At 37.2% G+C, this 13058-nt stretch overlaps 1 protein-coding gene across 14 annotated transcripts in view; it reads right to left on the bottom strand.

Annotated features, from left to right (window-relative positions):
* Positions 1-13058, bottom strand: part of UTRN (utrophin) — a 616684-nt gene that overhangs the window by 329463 nt on the left and 274163 nt on the right. For all 14 annotated transcript variants that reach the window (XR_010323082.1, XM_064291826.1, XM_023551169.2 and 11 more), the window contains one exon: positions 11416-11551. Coding sequence is in view for 13 of the 14 variants with exons in the window: in XM_064291826.1 (XP_064147896.1) it covers positions 11416-11551 (136 nt within the window). In the remaining variant the exon portion in view is untranslated. The remainder of the gene's footprint in view (positions 1-11415; positions 11552-13058) is intronic.

Genomic DNA, 13058 nt, shown 5'->3' with positions numbered 1-13058 from the left:
CAAACTGTGGTAGCTTCTAGGTTGCTGTGATGCTGGAAGCTATGCCACTGCTATTTCAAATATCAGCAGGATCACCCATGGTGGACAGGTTTCAGTGGAGCTTCCAGACTAAGAGAGGCTAGGAAGAAGAACCTGGTGATCTAATTCAGAAAAAAAAATTGGCCAGTGAAAACTTTACAAATAGCAGCAGAACAGTGATATAGTGTTGGAAGACCAGACCCTCAGGTTGGAAGGCACTCAAAATAGTACTGGGGAAAAGCTGCGTCTGCAAAATAGAGTCAACCTTAATGACATGGATTGAGTAAAGCTTTTGAAACCTTCATTTGCTAAGGTAGCACAACTAAAAATGAGAAGAAACAGCTGTAAACATCCATTAACAATCAGAATATGGAATGTACAAAGTATGAATCTAGGAAAATTGGAAATCATCAAAAGTGAAATGGAGGCGGGGGCCAAGATGGCGGACTAGGTGGACTCTACCGCGGATCCCTCTTGCAACAAAGACTCGGAAAAACAAGGGAATCGATCACATACATAACAATCTACGAACTCTGAACAACAAGCACAGACTTAGAGACGGAAAACGAACAAATACGGGCAGACAGCGACTGTTTTCAGAACTAGGAGCCAGCGCACCAGCTGACTACTTGGAAAATCTAGTTTCCCAGTGATGGCTCGGAGACAGCAGTCCATATCAAACCACATAAAGAAACAGACCATGACAGCTTCTCCAACCCCCCAAACAAAAGAATCAAAATCTTTCCCAAATGAAGATACAATCCTGGAATTATCAGATACAGAATATAAAAAACTAATTTACAGAATGCTTAAAGATATCACAAATGAAATTAGGATAAATGCAGAAAAAGCCAAGGAACACACTGATAAAACTGTTGAAGAACTCAAAAAGATTATTCAAGAACATAGTGGAAAAATTAACAAGTTGCAAGAATCCATAGAGAGACAGCATGTAGAAATCCAAAAGATTAACAATAAAATTACAGAATTTGACAACGCAATAGAAAGTCAGAGGAGCAGACTCGAGCAATTAGAATGTAGACTCGGACTTCTGGAGGACCAGGGAAACAACACCAACATAGCTGAAAAAAAATCAGATAAAAGAATTTAAAAAAATGAAGAAACCCTAAGAATCATGTGGGACTCTATCAAGAAGGATAACTTGAGAGTGATTGGAGTCCCAGAACAGGGAACGGGGACAGAAAACACAGAGAAAATAGTTGAAGAACTCCTGACACAAAACTTCCCTGACATCATGAAAGACGAAAGGATATCTATCCAAGATGCTCATCGAACCCCATTTAAGATTGATCCAAAAAGAAAAACACCAAGACATATCATCATCAAACTTGCCAAAACCAAAGACAAACAGAAAATTTTAAAAGCAGCCAGGGAGAAAAGAAAGGTTTCCTTCAAGGGAGAATCAATAAGAATAAGTTCAGACTACTCAGCAGAAACCATGCAGGCAAGAAGGGAATGGGACGACATATACAGAGCACTGAACGAGAAAAACTGCCAACCAAGGATCATATATCCAGCAAAACTCTCTCTGAAATATGAAGGAGAAATTAAGATATTTACAGATAAACACAAGTTTAGAGTATTTGCAAAAACTAAACCAAGACTGCAAGAAATGCTAAAGGAGATTGTTTGGCCGGATGACCAATAATATCAGGTACCAGCACAATACAAGGTCACAAAACAGAACGTCGTGATATCAACGCAACTCAAACAGGGAAAGCACAAAAACAAACAAATTAAGACTAATTCTAAAAAATAAATAAATAAACAAAATAATACACACAACAGGAAATCATGGAAATCAATAGGTAAACGATCAAAATAATCAAAAAGAGGGACTAAATATAGGAGGCATTGAACTGCCAGATGGAGAGTGATACAAGGCGAAATAGAAGGATACAAGTTAGGTTTTTACTTAGAAAAATAGGGGTAAATAAAAAGGTAACCACAAAAAGGAATATCAATCCCATAACTCAAGAAAAAAGCCAAGAAAAACGTAACGACTCAATAAACACAAAGTTAAACATTATGAAAGTGAGGATCTCACAAGCTACTAAGAAAAACGTCTCAGCACAAAAAAGCATGTGGAAAAATGAAATGGCCAACAACACACATGAAAAGGCATCAAAATGACAGCACTAAAAACTTACTTATCTATAATTACGCTGAATGTAAATGGACTAAATGCACCAATAAAGAGACAGAGAGTCACGGACTGGATAAAAAAACACGATCCATCTATATACTGCCTACAAGAGACACACCTTAGACTTAGAGACACAAACAAACTAAAACTCAAAGGATGGAAAAAAATATATCAAGCAAACAATAAGCAAAAAAGAAGAGGAGTAGCAATATTAATTTCTGACAAAATAGACTTTAGACTTAAATCCGCCACAAAGGATAAAGAAGGACACTATATAATGATAAAAGGGACAATTGATCAGGAAGACATAACCATATTAAATATTTACGCACCTAATGACAGGGCTGCAAGATACATAAATCAAATTTTAACAGAATTGAAAAGTGAGATAGACACCTCCACATATATAGTAGGAGACTTCAACACACCACTTTCGGAGAAGGACAGGACATCCAGTAAGAAGCTCAATAGAGACACGGAAGACCTACTTACAACAATCAACCAACTTGACCTCATTGACTTATACAGAACTCTCCACCCAACTGCTGCAAAATATACTTTTTTTTCTAGCGCACATGGAACATTCTCTAGAATAGACCACATATTAGGGCATAAAACAAATCTTTCCAGAATCCAAAACATCGAAATATTACAAAGCATCTTCTCAGACCACAAGGCAATGACGCTAGAAATCAATAACAGAAAAACTAGGGAAAAGAAATCAAATACTTGGAAAATGAACAATACCCTCCTGAAAAAGACTGGGTTATAGAAGACATCAAGGAGGGAATAAGGAAATTCTTAGAAAGCAACGAGAATGAAAATACTTCCTATCAAAACCTCTGGGACACAGCAAAAGCAGTGCTCAGAGGCCAATTTATATCGATAAATGCACACATACAAAAAGAAGAAAGAGCCAAAAGCAGAGAACTGTCCCTACAACTTGAACAAATAGAAAGTGAGCAACAAAAGAACCCATCAGGCACCAGAAGAAAACAAATAATAAAAATTAGAGCTGAACTCAATGAATTAGAGAACAGAAAAACAATTGAAAGAATTAACAAAGCCAAAAGCTGGTTCTTTGAAAAAATTAACAAAATTGATAAACCATTGGCCAGACCGACTAAAGAAAAACAGGAAAGGAAACAAATAACCCGAATAAGAAACGAGAAGGACCACATCACAACAGAACCAAATGAAATCAAAAGAATCATATCAGATTACTACATAAAATCGTACTCTAACAAATTTGAAAACCTAGAAGAAATGGATAAATTCTTGGAACAATACTACTTACCTAAACGAACACATTCAGAAGTAGAACAACTAAATAGACCCATAACAAAAAAAGAGATTGAAACGGTAATCAAAAAACTCCCAACAAAAAAAAGTCCTGGCCCAGATGGCTTCACTGCAGAGTTCTACCAAACCTTCAGGGAAGACTTAACACCATTACTATTGAAGGTATTTCAAAGTATAGAAAAAGACGGAATACTACCCAACTCATTCTATGAAGCTACCATCTCCCTGATACCAAAACCAGGTAAAGACATTACAAAAAAAGAAAATTTTAGACCTATATCCCTCATGAACATAGATGCAAAAATCCTTAATAAAATTCTAGCCAATAGAATCCAACAACACATCAAAAAAATAATTCACCCTGATCAAGTGGGATTTATACCAGGTATGCAAGGCTGGTTTAATATCAGAAAAACCATTAATGTAATCCATCACATAAATAAAACAAAAGACAAAAACCACATGATCTTATCAATTGATGCAGAAAAGGCATTTGACAAAGTCCAACACCCATTTATGATAAAAACTCTCACCAAAATAGGAATTGAAGGAAAATTCCTCAACATAATAAAGGGCATATATGCAAAGCCGACGGCCAATATCACTCTAAATGGAGAGAACCTGAAAGCATTTCCCTTGAGAACGGGAACCAGACAAGGATGCCCTTTATCACCACTCTTATTCAACATCGTACTTGAAGTCCTAGCCAGAGCAATTAGGCTAGACAAAGAAATAAAGGGTATCCAGATTGGTAAGGAGGAAGTAAAGCTATCACTATTTGCAGATGACATGATCGTATACATGGAAAACCCTAAGAAATCCTCCAGAAAACTACTGAAACTAATAGAAGAGTTTGGAAGAGTCTCAGGATATAAAATAAACATACAAAAATCACTTGGATTCCTCTACATCAACAAAAAGAACACCGAAGAGGAAATAACCAAATCAATACCATTCACAGTAGCCCCCAAGAAGATAAAATACTTAGGAATAAATCTTACCAAGGATGTAAAAGACCTATACAAAGAAAACTATAAAACTCTGCTACAAGAAATTCAAAAGGACACACTTAAATGGAAAAACATACCCTGCTCATGGATAGGAAGACTTAACATAGTAAAAATGTCTATTCTACCAAAAGCCATTTATACATACAACGCACTTCCAATCCAAATACCAATGTCATACTTTAAGGGAATAGAGAAACAAATCACTAATTTCATATGGAAAGGAAAGAACCCCCGGATAAGCAAAACATTACTGAAAAAGAAGAAGAAAGTGGGAGGCCTCACCCTACCTGATTTCAGAACCTATTATATAGCTACAGTAGTCAAAACAGCCTGGTACTGGTACAACAACAGGCACATAGACCAATGGAACAGAATTGAGAATCCAGATATAAATCCATCCATTTATGAGCAGCTGATATTTGACAAAGGACCAGTGTCAGTCAATTGGGGAAATAATAGTCTTTTTAACAAATGGTGCTGGCATACCTGGATATCCATTTGCAAAAGAATGAAACAGGACCCATACCTCACACCATGCACAAAAACTAACTCCAAGTGGATCAAAGACCTAAACATAAAGACTAAAACGATAAAAATCATGGAAGAAAAAATAGGATCTACCCTAGGAGCCCTAATACAGGGCATAAACAGAATACAAAACATTGCCAAAAATGATGAAGAGAAACCAGATAACTGGGAGCTCCTAAAAATCAAACACCTATGCTCATCTAAAGACTTCACCAAAAGAGTAAAAAGACCACCTACAGACTGGGAAAGAATATTCAGCTATGACATCTCAGACCAGCGCCTGATCTCTAAAATCTACATGATTCTGTCAAAACTCAACCACAAAAAGACAAACAACCCAATCAAGAAGTGGGCAAAGGATATGAACACACATTTCACTAAGGAAGATATTCAGGCAGCCAACAGATACATGAGAAAATGCTCTCGATCATTAGTCATTAGAGAAATGCAAATTAAAACTACGATGAGATTCCATCTCACACCAACTAGACTGGCATTAATTCAAAAAACACAAAATAATAAATGTTGGAGAGGATGCGGAGAGACTGGAACTCTCATACACTGCTGGTGGGGTTGTAAAATGGTACAACCACTTTGGAAATCCATCTGGCGTTATCTTAAACAGTTAGAAATAGAACTACCATACAAACCAGAAATCCCACTCCTCGGAATATACCCTAAAAATACAAGACCCTTCACACAAACAGATATATGCACACCCATGTTTATTGCAGCTCTGTTTACAATAGCAAAAAGCTGGAAGCAAACAAGATGTCCATCAACGGACGAATGGGTAAATAAATTGTGGTATATTCACACAATGGAATACTACGCATCGATAAAGAACAGTGACGAATCTCTGAAACACTTCATAACATGGAGGAATCTGGAAGGCATTATGCTGAGCGAAATGAGTCAGTTGCAAAAGGACAAATATTGTATAAGACCACTATTATAAGATCTTGAGAAATAGAAAAAACGGAAAAGAACACATACTTTTGTGGTTACAAAGGGGGGAGGGAGGGAGGGAGGGAGGGAGAGGGCTTTTTATTGATCAATCTGTAGATGGGAACTGCTTTGGGTGAAGGGAAAGACAACACTCAAAACATGGAAGGTCAGCCTAATTGGACAGGATTAAAAGTAAAGAGGTTTCCGAGATAAAATGAAAGCTTCAAAGGATAGCGAAGCAGGGGCTGGGGTCTGGGGAACTTGGTTTGAGAGGACTTCTAAATCAATGGGCAAAACAATTCTATTATGAAAACACTCTGCATCCCACTTTGAATTGTGCCACCTGGGGTCCTAAATGCCAACAAGCAGCCATCTAAAATACATTAATTGGTCTCAACCCACCGGGAGCAAAGGCAAAGGAAGAACACCAAGGTCACACGACAACTAAGAACCCAAGAGACAGAAAGGGCCACTTGAACCAGAGACCTACAATATCCTGAGACCACAAGAACTAGTTGGTGCCCGGCCACAATCGATGTCTGCCCTGTCAGGGAACACAACAGACAACTCCTGAGGGAGCAGGAGACCAATGGGATGCAGACCCCAAATTCTCATTAAAAGACCACACCTAATGGTATGATTGCGACTAGAGGAATCCCAGAGACAATGCTCCCCAGAACTTCTGATGGCACAGGACAGGAACCATCCCGAAGACAAATCATCAGGCATGAAAAGGACTGGTCAGTGGGGGGGAGAGAGATACTGATGAAGAGTGAGCTAATTAAATCAGGTGGACACAGGAGAGTGTGTTGGCAACTCTTGACTGGAGGGGGGATGGGAAGATAGAGAGAGAGGGAAGAAGGTAAAATTGGCACGAAACGAGAGACTGTAAGGGCTGACTCAATAGGGGGAGAGCAAGTGGGAGAAGGGAGTAAGATGTATGTAAACCTACATCTGACAGACTGATTGGAATGGTAAATGTTCACTTGAAGCTTAATAAAAATTTAAAAAAAAAAAAAAATTTAACCTACCTATAAAAAAAAAAAAAAGTGAAATGGAACAGCTAAAGAGCCATATCCTAGGCATTAGTGAGCTGAAATGGACTGGTATTGACCATTCTGAACCAGACAATCATGTGTTATACTATGCAGGGAATGACAAACTAAAGAGGAATGGCGTTACATTCACTGTCGAAAACAACGTTTCAAGATCTATTCTGAAGTATAATGCTGTCTGGGATAGAATAATACTCATACACTACAAGGAAGACCAGTTAATATGACTATTATTCAAATTTACGAACCAACCACTAATGCCAAAGATGAAGAAATTGAAGATTTTTACCAATGTCTTCAGTTTGAAATCAATCAACTACGCACTCAGGATGCATCGATAATTACTGATGATTGGAATGAGAAAGCTGGAAACAAAGAAGAAGGATTGGTAGTTGGAAAACATAGCCTTGGTGACAGAAACAACTCCAGAGACAGCATGATAGAATTTTGCAAGATCAATGACTTACTCATTGCAAATACCCTTTTTCAACAACAAAAATGGTAACTACACACGTGGACCTTACCGTATGGAATACACAGGAATCAAATTGACTACATCTATGGAAAGAGATGAAGTAGAAGCTCAGTATCATCAGCCAGAGCAAGGCCAGTGGTGAACTGTGGAACAGTCCATCAGTTGCTCATACGCAAGTTCAAGCTGAAGCTGAAGAAAATTAAAACAAGCCAAAGTAGGACCTTGAATATATTCTATTTGAATACAGAGACCATCTTAAGAACAGATATGATGCACTGAACACTAATGACCAGATGAGTTGTGGGATGACATAAAGTACATCATACATGAAGAAAGCAAAAGGTCATTAAAAAGAGAGGAAAGAAACACAAGAGGAAGTCAGCACAACTGGACTAAACCAAAAGCAAAGAAGTTTCCTGAATACAACTAAATGCTTTGAAGGCCAGAGTAGCAGGGACAGGAACAGAATAGCAGGGACAGGGGTCTGGGGACCATGGTTTCAGGGGACATCTAGGTCAACTGGCATAACAAAATGTATTAAGGAAACATTCTGCATCCACTTTGGTGAGAGGCGCTTGTGGTCTTAAACACTAGCAAGTGGCCATCTAAGATGCATCAGTTGGTCTCAACTTACCTGGAGCAAAGAAGAATGAAGAACACCAAAGACATATGGTAAAGATGAGCCCAAGAGACAGAAAGAGCCACATAAACCAGAGACTCCATCAGCCTGAGACCGGAAGAACTAGATGGTGCCCAGCTACCACCGATCATTGCCCTGACATGGAACACAACAGAGAATCCCTGGATGGAGCAGAACAGTAGGATCCAGATCTCAAATTCTCATTAAAAGACCAGGCTTAATGGTCTGACTGAGACAGGAGGGACCCTGATGGTCACTGTCCCCAGACACTTTGTTAGGTCAAGATTGGAACCATTCCCGAAACCTACTCTTCAGACAGGAATTGGACTGGACTATAAGACAGACAACGGTACTGGTACAGAGTGAGCTTTTTGGCTCAAATAAACACATGAGACTACGTGGCCAACTCCAGTCTGGTGGCAAGATGAGAAGGAAGAGGGGGACAGGAGCTGGATGAATGGACACGGGGAATACAGGGTGAAGAGTAGGAATGTGCTGTCTCATTAGGAGGAGAGCAGCTGGGAGTGCATAGCAAGGTGTGTGTAACTTTTTGTATGAGTGACTGACTTGACTTGTAAACTTTCACCTAAAGCACAATAAATTAAAGAAGAAAAAGAGAGAGGAAAGAAAGAAAAGACTAAAATGGATGTCAGAAGAGACTCTGAAACTTGCTCTTGAATGCAGAGCACCTAATGTGCATGGAAGAAATGATGGAGCAAAGAGCTGAATAGAAGATTTCAAAGGGCTGCTGCAAAGGGCAAAGAAAAGTATTATACTGAAATGTGCAAAGACCTGGAGCTAGAAAACCAAAAAGGAAGAACACACTTGGCATCTCTCAAGCTCAAGAACTGAAGAAAAAATTCAAACCTCAAGTTGCAATTTTGAAGGACTTTATGAGCAAAATATTGAACGACACAGGAAGCATCAAAAAAGGATGGAAGGAATACACAGAATCACTGTACCAAAGAGAACTGATCAACACTGAGCCATATTCGGAGGAAGCATATGATCAAGAGCCAATGGTATTAAAAGAAGAAGTCCAAGCTGCACTAGAAGACACTGGTGATAAACAAGGCTCCAGGAATTGATGGAACACCAATTGAGATGATTCAACAAAAGGATGCAGTGATGAGGCACTCACTTGTCTGTGCCAAGAAATTTGGAAGACAGCTACCTGCCCAAGTGATTGGAAAAGATCCTTATTTGTGCTCATCCTAAAGAAAGGCGATCCAACGGAACATGGACATTATCGAACAATATCATTAATGTCACATACAAGTAAAATTTTACTGAAGATAATTTAAAACAGCTGCAATAGTACATCAACAGGAACTGCCAGAAATTCAAGTCAGAGTCAAAAGAAGTCATAGAATGATGAATATCATTGCTAATGTCAGAAACATTTTGGCAAACACAGAGAATACCAGAAAGATGTTTACCTGTGTTTGACTGACTATGCAGAGGCATTCTCTGTGTGCATCATAACAGATTATGGGTAACATTTCGAAGAACAAGAATTCCAGGACCCTTAATTTTGTTTATGCAGACCCTATACATAGACCAAGAGACATTTGTTCCAACAGAATGTGGGGATACTGCATAGCTTAGAATCAGGAAAGACATGTGTCAGGACTGTATCCTTTCACCATACTTATTCAATCTTTATGCTGAGCAAATAATCTGAGAAGCTGGAGTATATGAAGAAGAATGTGGCATCAGGATTGGAGAAAGATTCATTAACAACCTCTGATATGCAGATGACACACCCTTGCTTCCCAAAACCAAAGAGAACTTGAAGCACTTACTCATGAAGATCAAAGACTACAGCCTTCAGTATGAATGACACCTCAACATAAAGAAAACAAAAATCCTCACAACTAGACTAAAAAGCCCCATCATGATAAATGGAGAAAATACTGAAGTTGTCAAAGATTTTATTTTACTTGGATCCACAATCAACGCCCATGGAAGCAGCAGTCATGAAATCAAACAAAATATTTGTATTGAGCAAATCTGCTGCAAAAGACCTCTTTGAAGTGTTAAAAAGCAAAGATGTGACTTTGAGGACTAAGGTACACCTGACCCAAGCCATGGTATTTTCAGTCACCTCATGTGGACAATGAATAAGGAAGACTGAAGAAGAACTGATACCTTTGAATTATGGTGGTGCTGAAGAATGTTCAGCATATCACGGACTGCCAGAAAAATGAACAAATCTGTCTTGGAAGAAGTACAGTCGTAATGTTCCTTAGAAGCAAGGATGGCGAGACTACGTCTCACATACTTTGGACATGTTATCAGGAGGAACCAGTCCCTGGAGAAGGACATCATGCTTGGTAGAGGGTCAGGGAAAAAGAGGAAGACACTCAACAAGATGGACTGACACTATGGCTGCAAGAATGGGCTGAAACATAGCAACAATAGTGAGGATGGCGCAGGACTGGTTAGTGTTTCGTTCTGTTGTACACATGGTCACTATGAGTTGGAACCTACTTGACAGCATTGAACATACATGCACAAAAAATAAAAGTTTCTTTGCCAAATTGCCTCAATTATACTCCTTATAGTCAACATTGCTTATCAAATTAGTGGGTAGCCTTTCAGGCCTACTTTTAGGCATGCATACGTGTATGCACACACACAATTCGCTTTTTTTTTAAATAAAAAAGTAGGCACATTATATTTTTCTGCAACAAGTATTTTAAATTCTTAACACAAAAAATATAAATACTAATGGATATAAAAATGTATGGATATTTGGATATATTCTATATATCATTTTTTAAACTTTGTATAAATATATAACTATGAACAATTTTTATTGGCTGCAGACTAACAAAGGAAATTTGATTAATACAATCATGATTGAGACTATAGCTAAGCTGCTGTTTTCACTTTAGAGTTTTCTTGTAAAATTCAATTTCAGAGCTAACAATCAGTAAAAATTCTCCAAACCTAATGAGGAAACCTATACTTCACAGCATTATTATATTCTAAAACAAGAGAGTCTGTTTAGAATATCCCCCAAAACCTTTGGTCTAATACTGAGACCACAATGACTCATAACTTTTATGTGAGTGACACCTTACCTCAGCAACTCTCAAATTATAGCTGCTCTCTAAAACTACACGTGAAGAATATATTCCTCTTTCAAGTTCACCACCAAGTACAAACTTTCTCTCCGGTTTCTTCTCCAGTCATGCAGTAATTTCTCTTCAGAGTAAATATTTATGAAGGAAAAGACACTGGCGAACACAGAGACAATCACTTACTGTCAGCTCTTGCAGGTTTTCCTCCAGCTCGGTGGTTGATTTCTTTTGTATGGCATTCTCGGCCTTTGTTACCCAGCAGATAATCTCATCTAGCCTTTTCCTATATTCCATCGCCCGCTTACTTTCTCCTTTTAGCCTACAGGAATACATTTTTCAAAAATATTGAGAATTTCTACCCAATTAAGCAGAACATCGTATATATTTGGCTATCTTGAGCAAATATTCCCCAAAGTAATAATTGAGAATAATTATTGTTATCCATATTTTTAAATGAATGCTAATGGTCATGTGGAAACCCTAGGGGCTTAGTGGTTAAGAACTATGGCTGCGAACCAAAAGGTTAGCAGTTCGAATCTCCCAGGTACTCCCTGGAATCTCTATGGGGCAGTTCTACTCTGTCCAATAGGGTCACTATGAGTCAGAACCGACTCAACAGCAACAGGTTTGGGTTTTTTTGAATAGTCATGTAAACATTCTGTAACACCAAAGATTCCTTGATAATATAAGATTTTCCTTAATTAAATTTAAAACATTAAAATGAAAGAATGTCATCTTTTCTCAGCATGAGAAATTATATAGAATTTTAATACAAAGTCTTTTTAAAGTAAGACTACTGTACAACATAATAGAAGTTTTAAAAAAATTAAAAGTGCCTTTATCTAAAATAATAAGGAAAAACACATAATTCTCTTTGAATGCTCTATTGAGACAGAAAGGCCTCATCATATGACATAGTATTCACATTAGGTGGCAACTTTTACTCTACTTTTTTCATAAGAGAGGAAGATGAAGAACAAAACAAGGTACCAAGAACTGGAAAAACTTGAGAAGTATTAGAAAAGCAAGAAAAAATGGACATCTGGTTAATTCATTAAAATAAGTATTATATTTGAATACAGCACCAAATTATAAAAAGCAATCCAAGAAAAAAAAAATAGCAAAAAATTTAAAGGAATGTAATGAAAACAGAAAGTCAGAGGAATATAAAAAAAGAACTGACTTAATTAGATCCTTTAAATTTTATAAGAATAACATTTATAAGAATATCAACCATCTGTCAGTAGATTAGAATATGATTAGAACTGAGATGACAAAGACAAGCATGTATTTTTATCAGAGAGCTTGGGAAGCTATTAAGAGCTAAATAAATGCAAAGTGTTTATATAATAATACTTATAGCTGCTGCTAGTTAGAGAGTTGTTTAAAAACAGAATGCAATTTTTTAATGAATTATATCTTGTCACTCTAACAAGAACTTATATTTTTTACAGCTATGACTCTCTTTCATCACAAAAACACCTAACATACTGATACAATATACATAATAAAATGCTAAATAATACTTATATATTTAGTAGATAATCTATAATATTTATAGGGTTGCTATGATTCGGAATCAACTCAACGGCACTGGGTTTGGTTTTTTCTATAACATTTGAATATCTATTTTAATAACTGATGAAAATCATTGCAAAATCATAAGTTCTCATTATTAAGCATCCATCAGGAGAGAACACTGCTTTAAATTTATGTAAATCAATCAATAGTACTAATTGATAAGTCTATGTATAAGAAAACTGAACATACATAACAACTTTGGAAACATTCAATTATTATAGACCTTTTGCTTTCTAAAAAATTGT

The sequence above is a fragment of the Loxodonta africana genome, chromosome 1 (assembly GCF_030014295.1).
Source record: "Loxodonta africana isolate mLoxAfr1 chromosome 1, mLoxAfr1.hap2, whole genome shotgun sequence".
Classification (NCBI taxonomy): domain Eukaryota; kingdom Metazoa; phylum Chordata; class Mammalia; order Proboscidea; family Elephantidae; genus Loxodonta; species Loxodonta africana.
The sequence above is the reverse complement of the archived record's forward strand: the minus strand, read 5'-3'. Positions and strand labels throughout refer to the sequence as shown.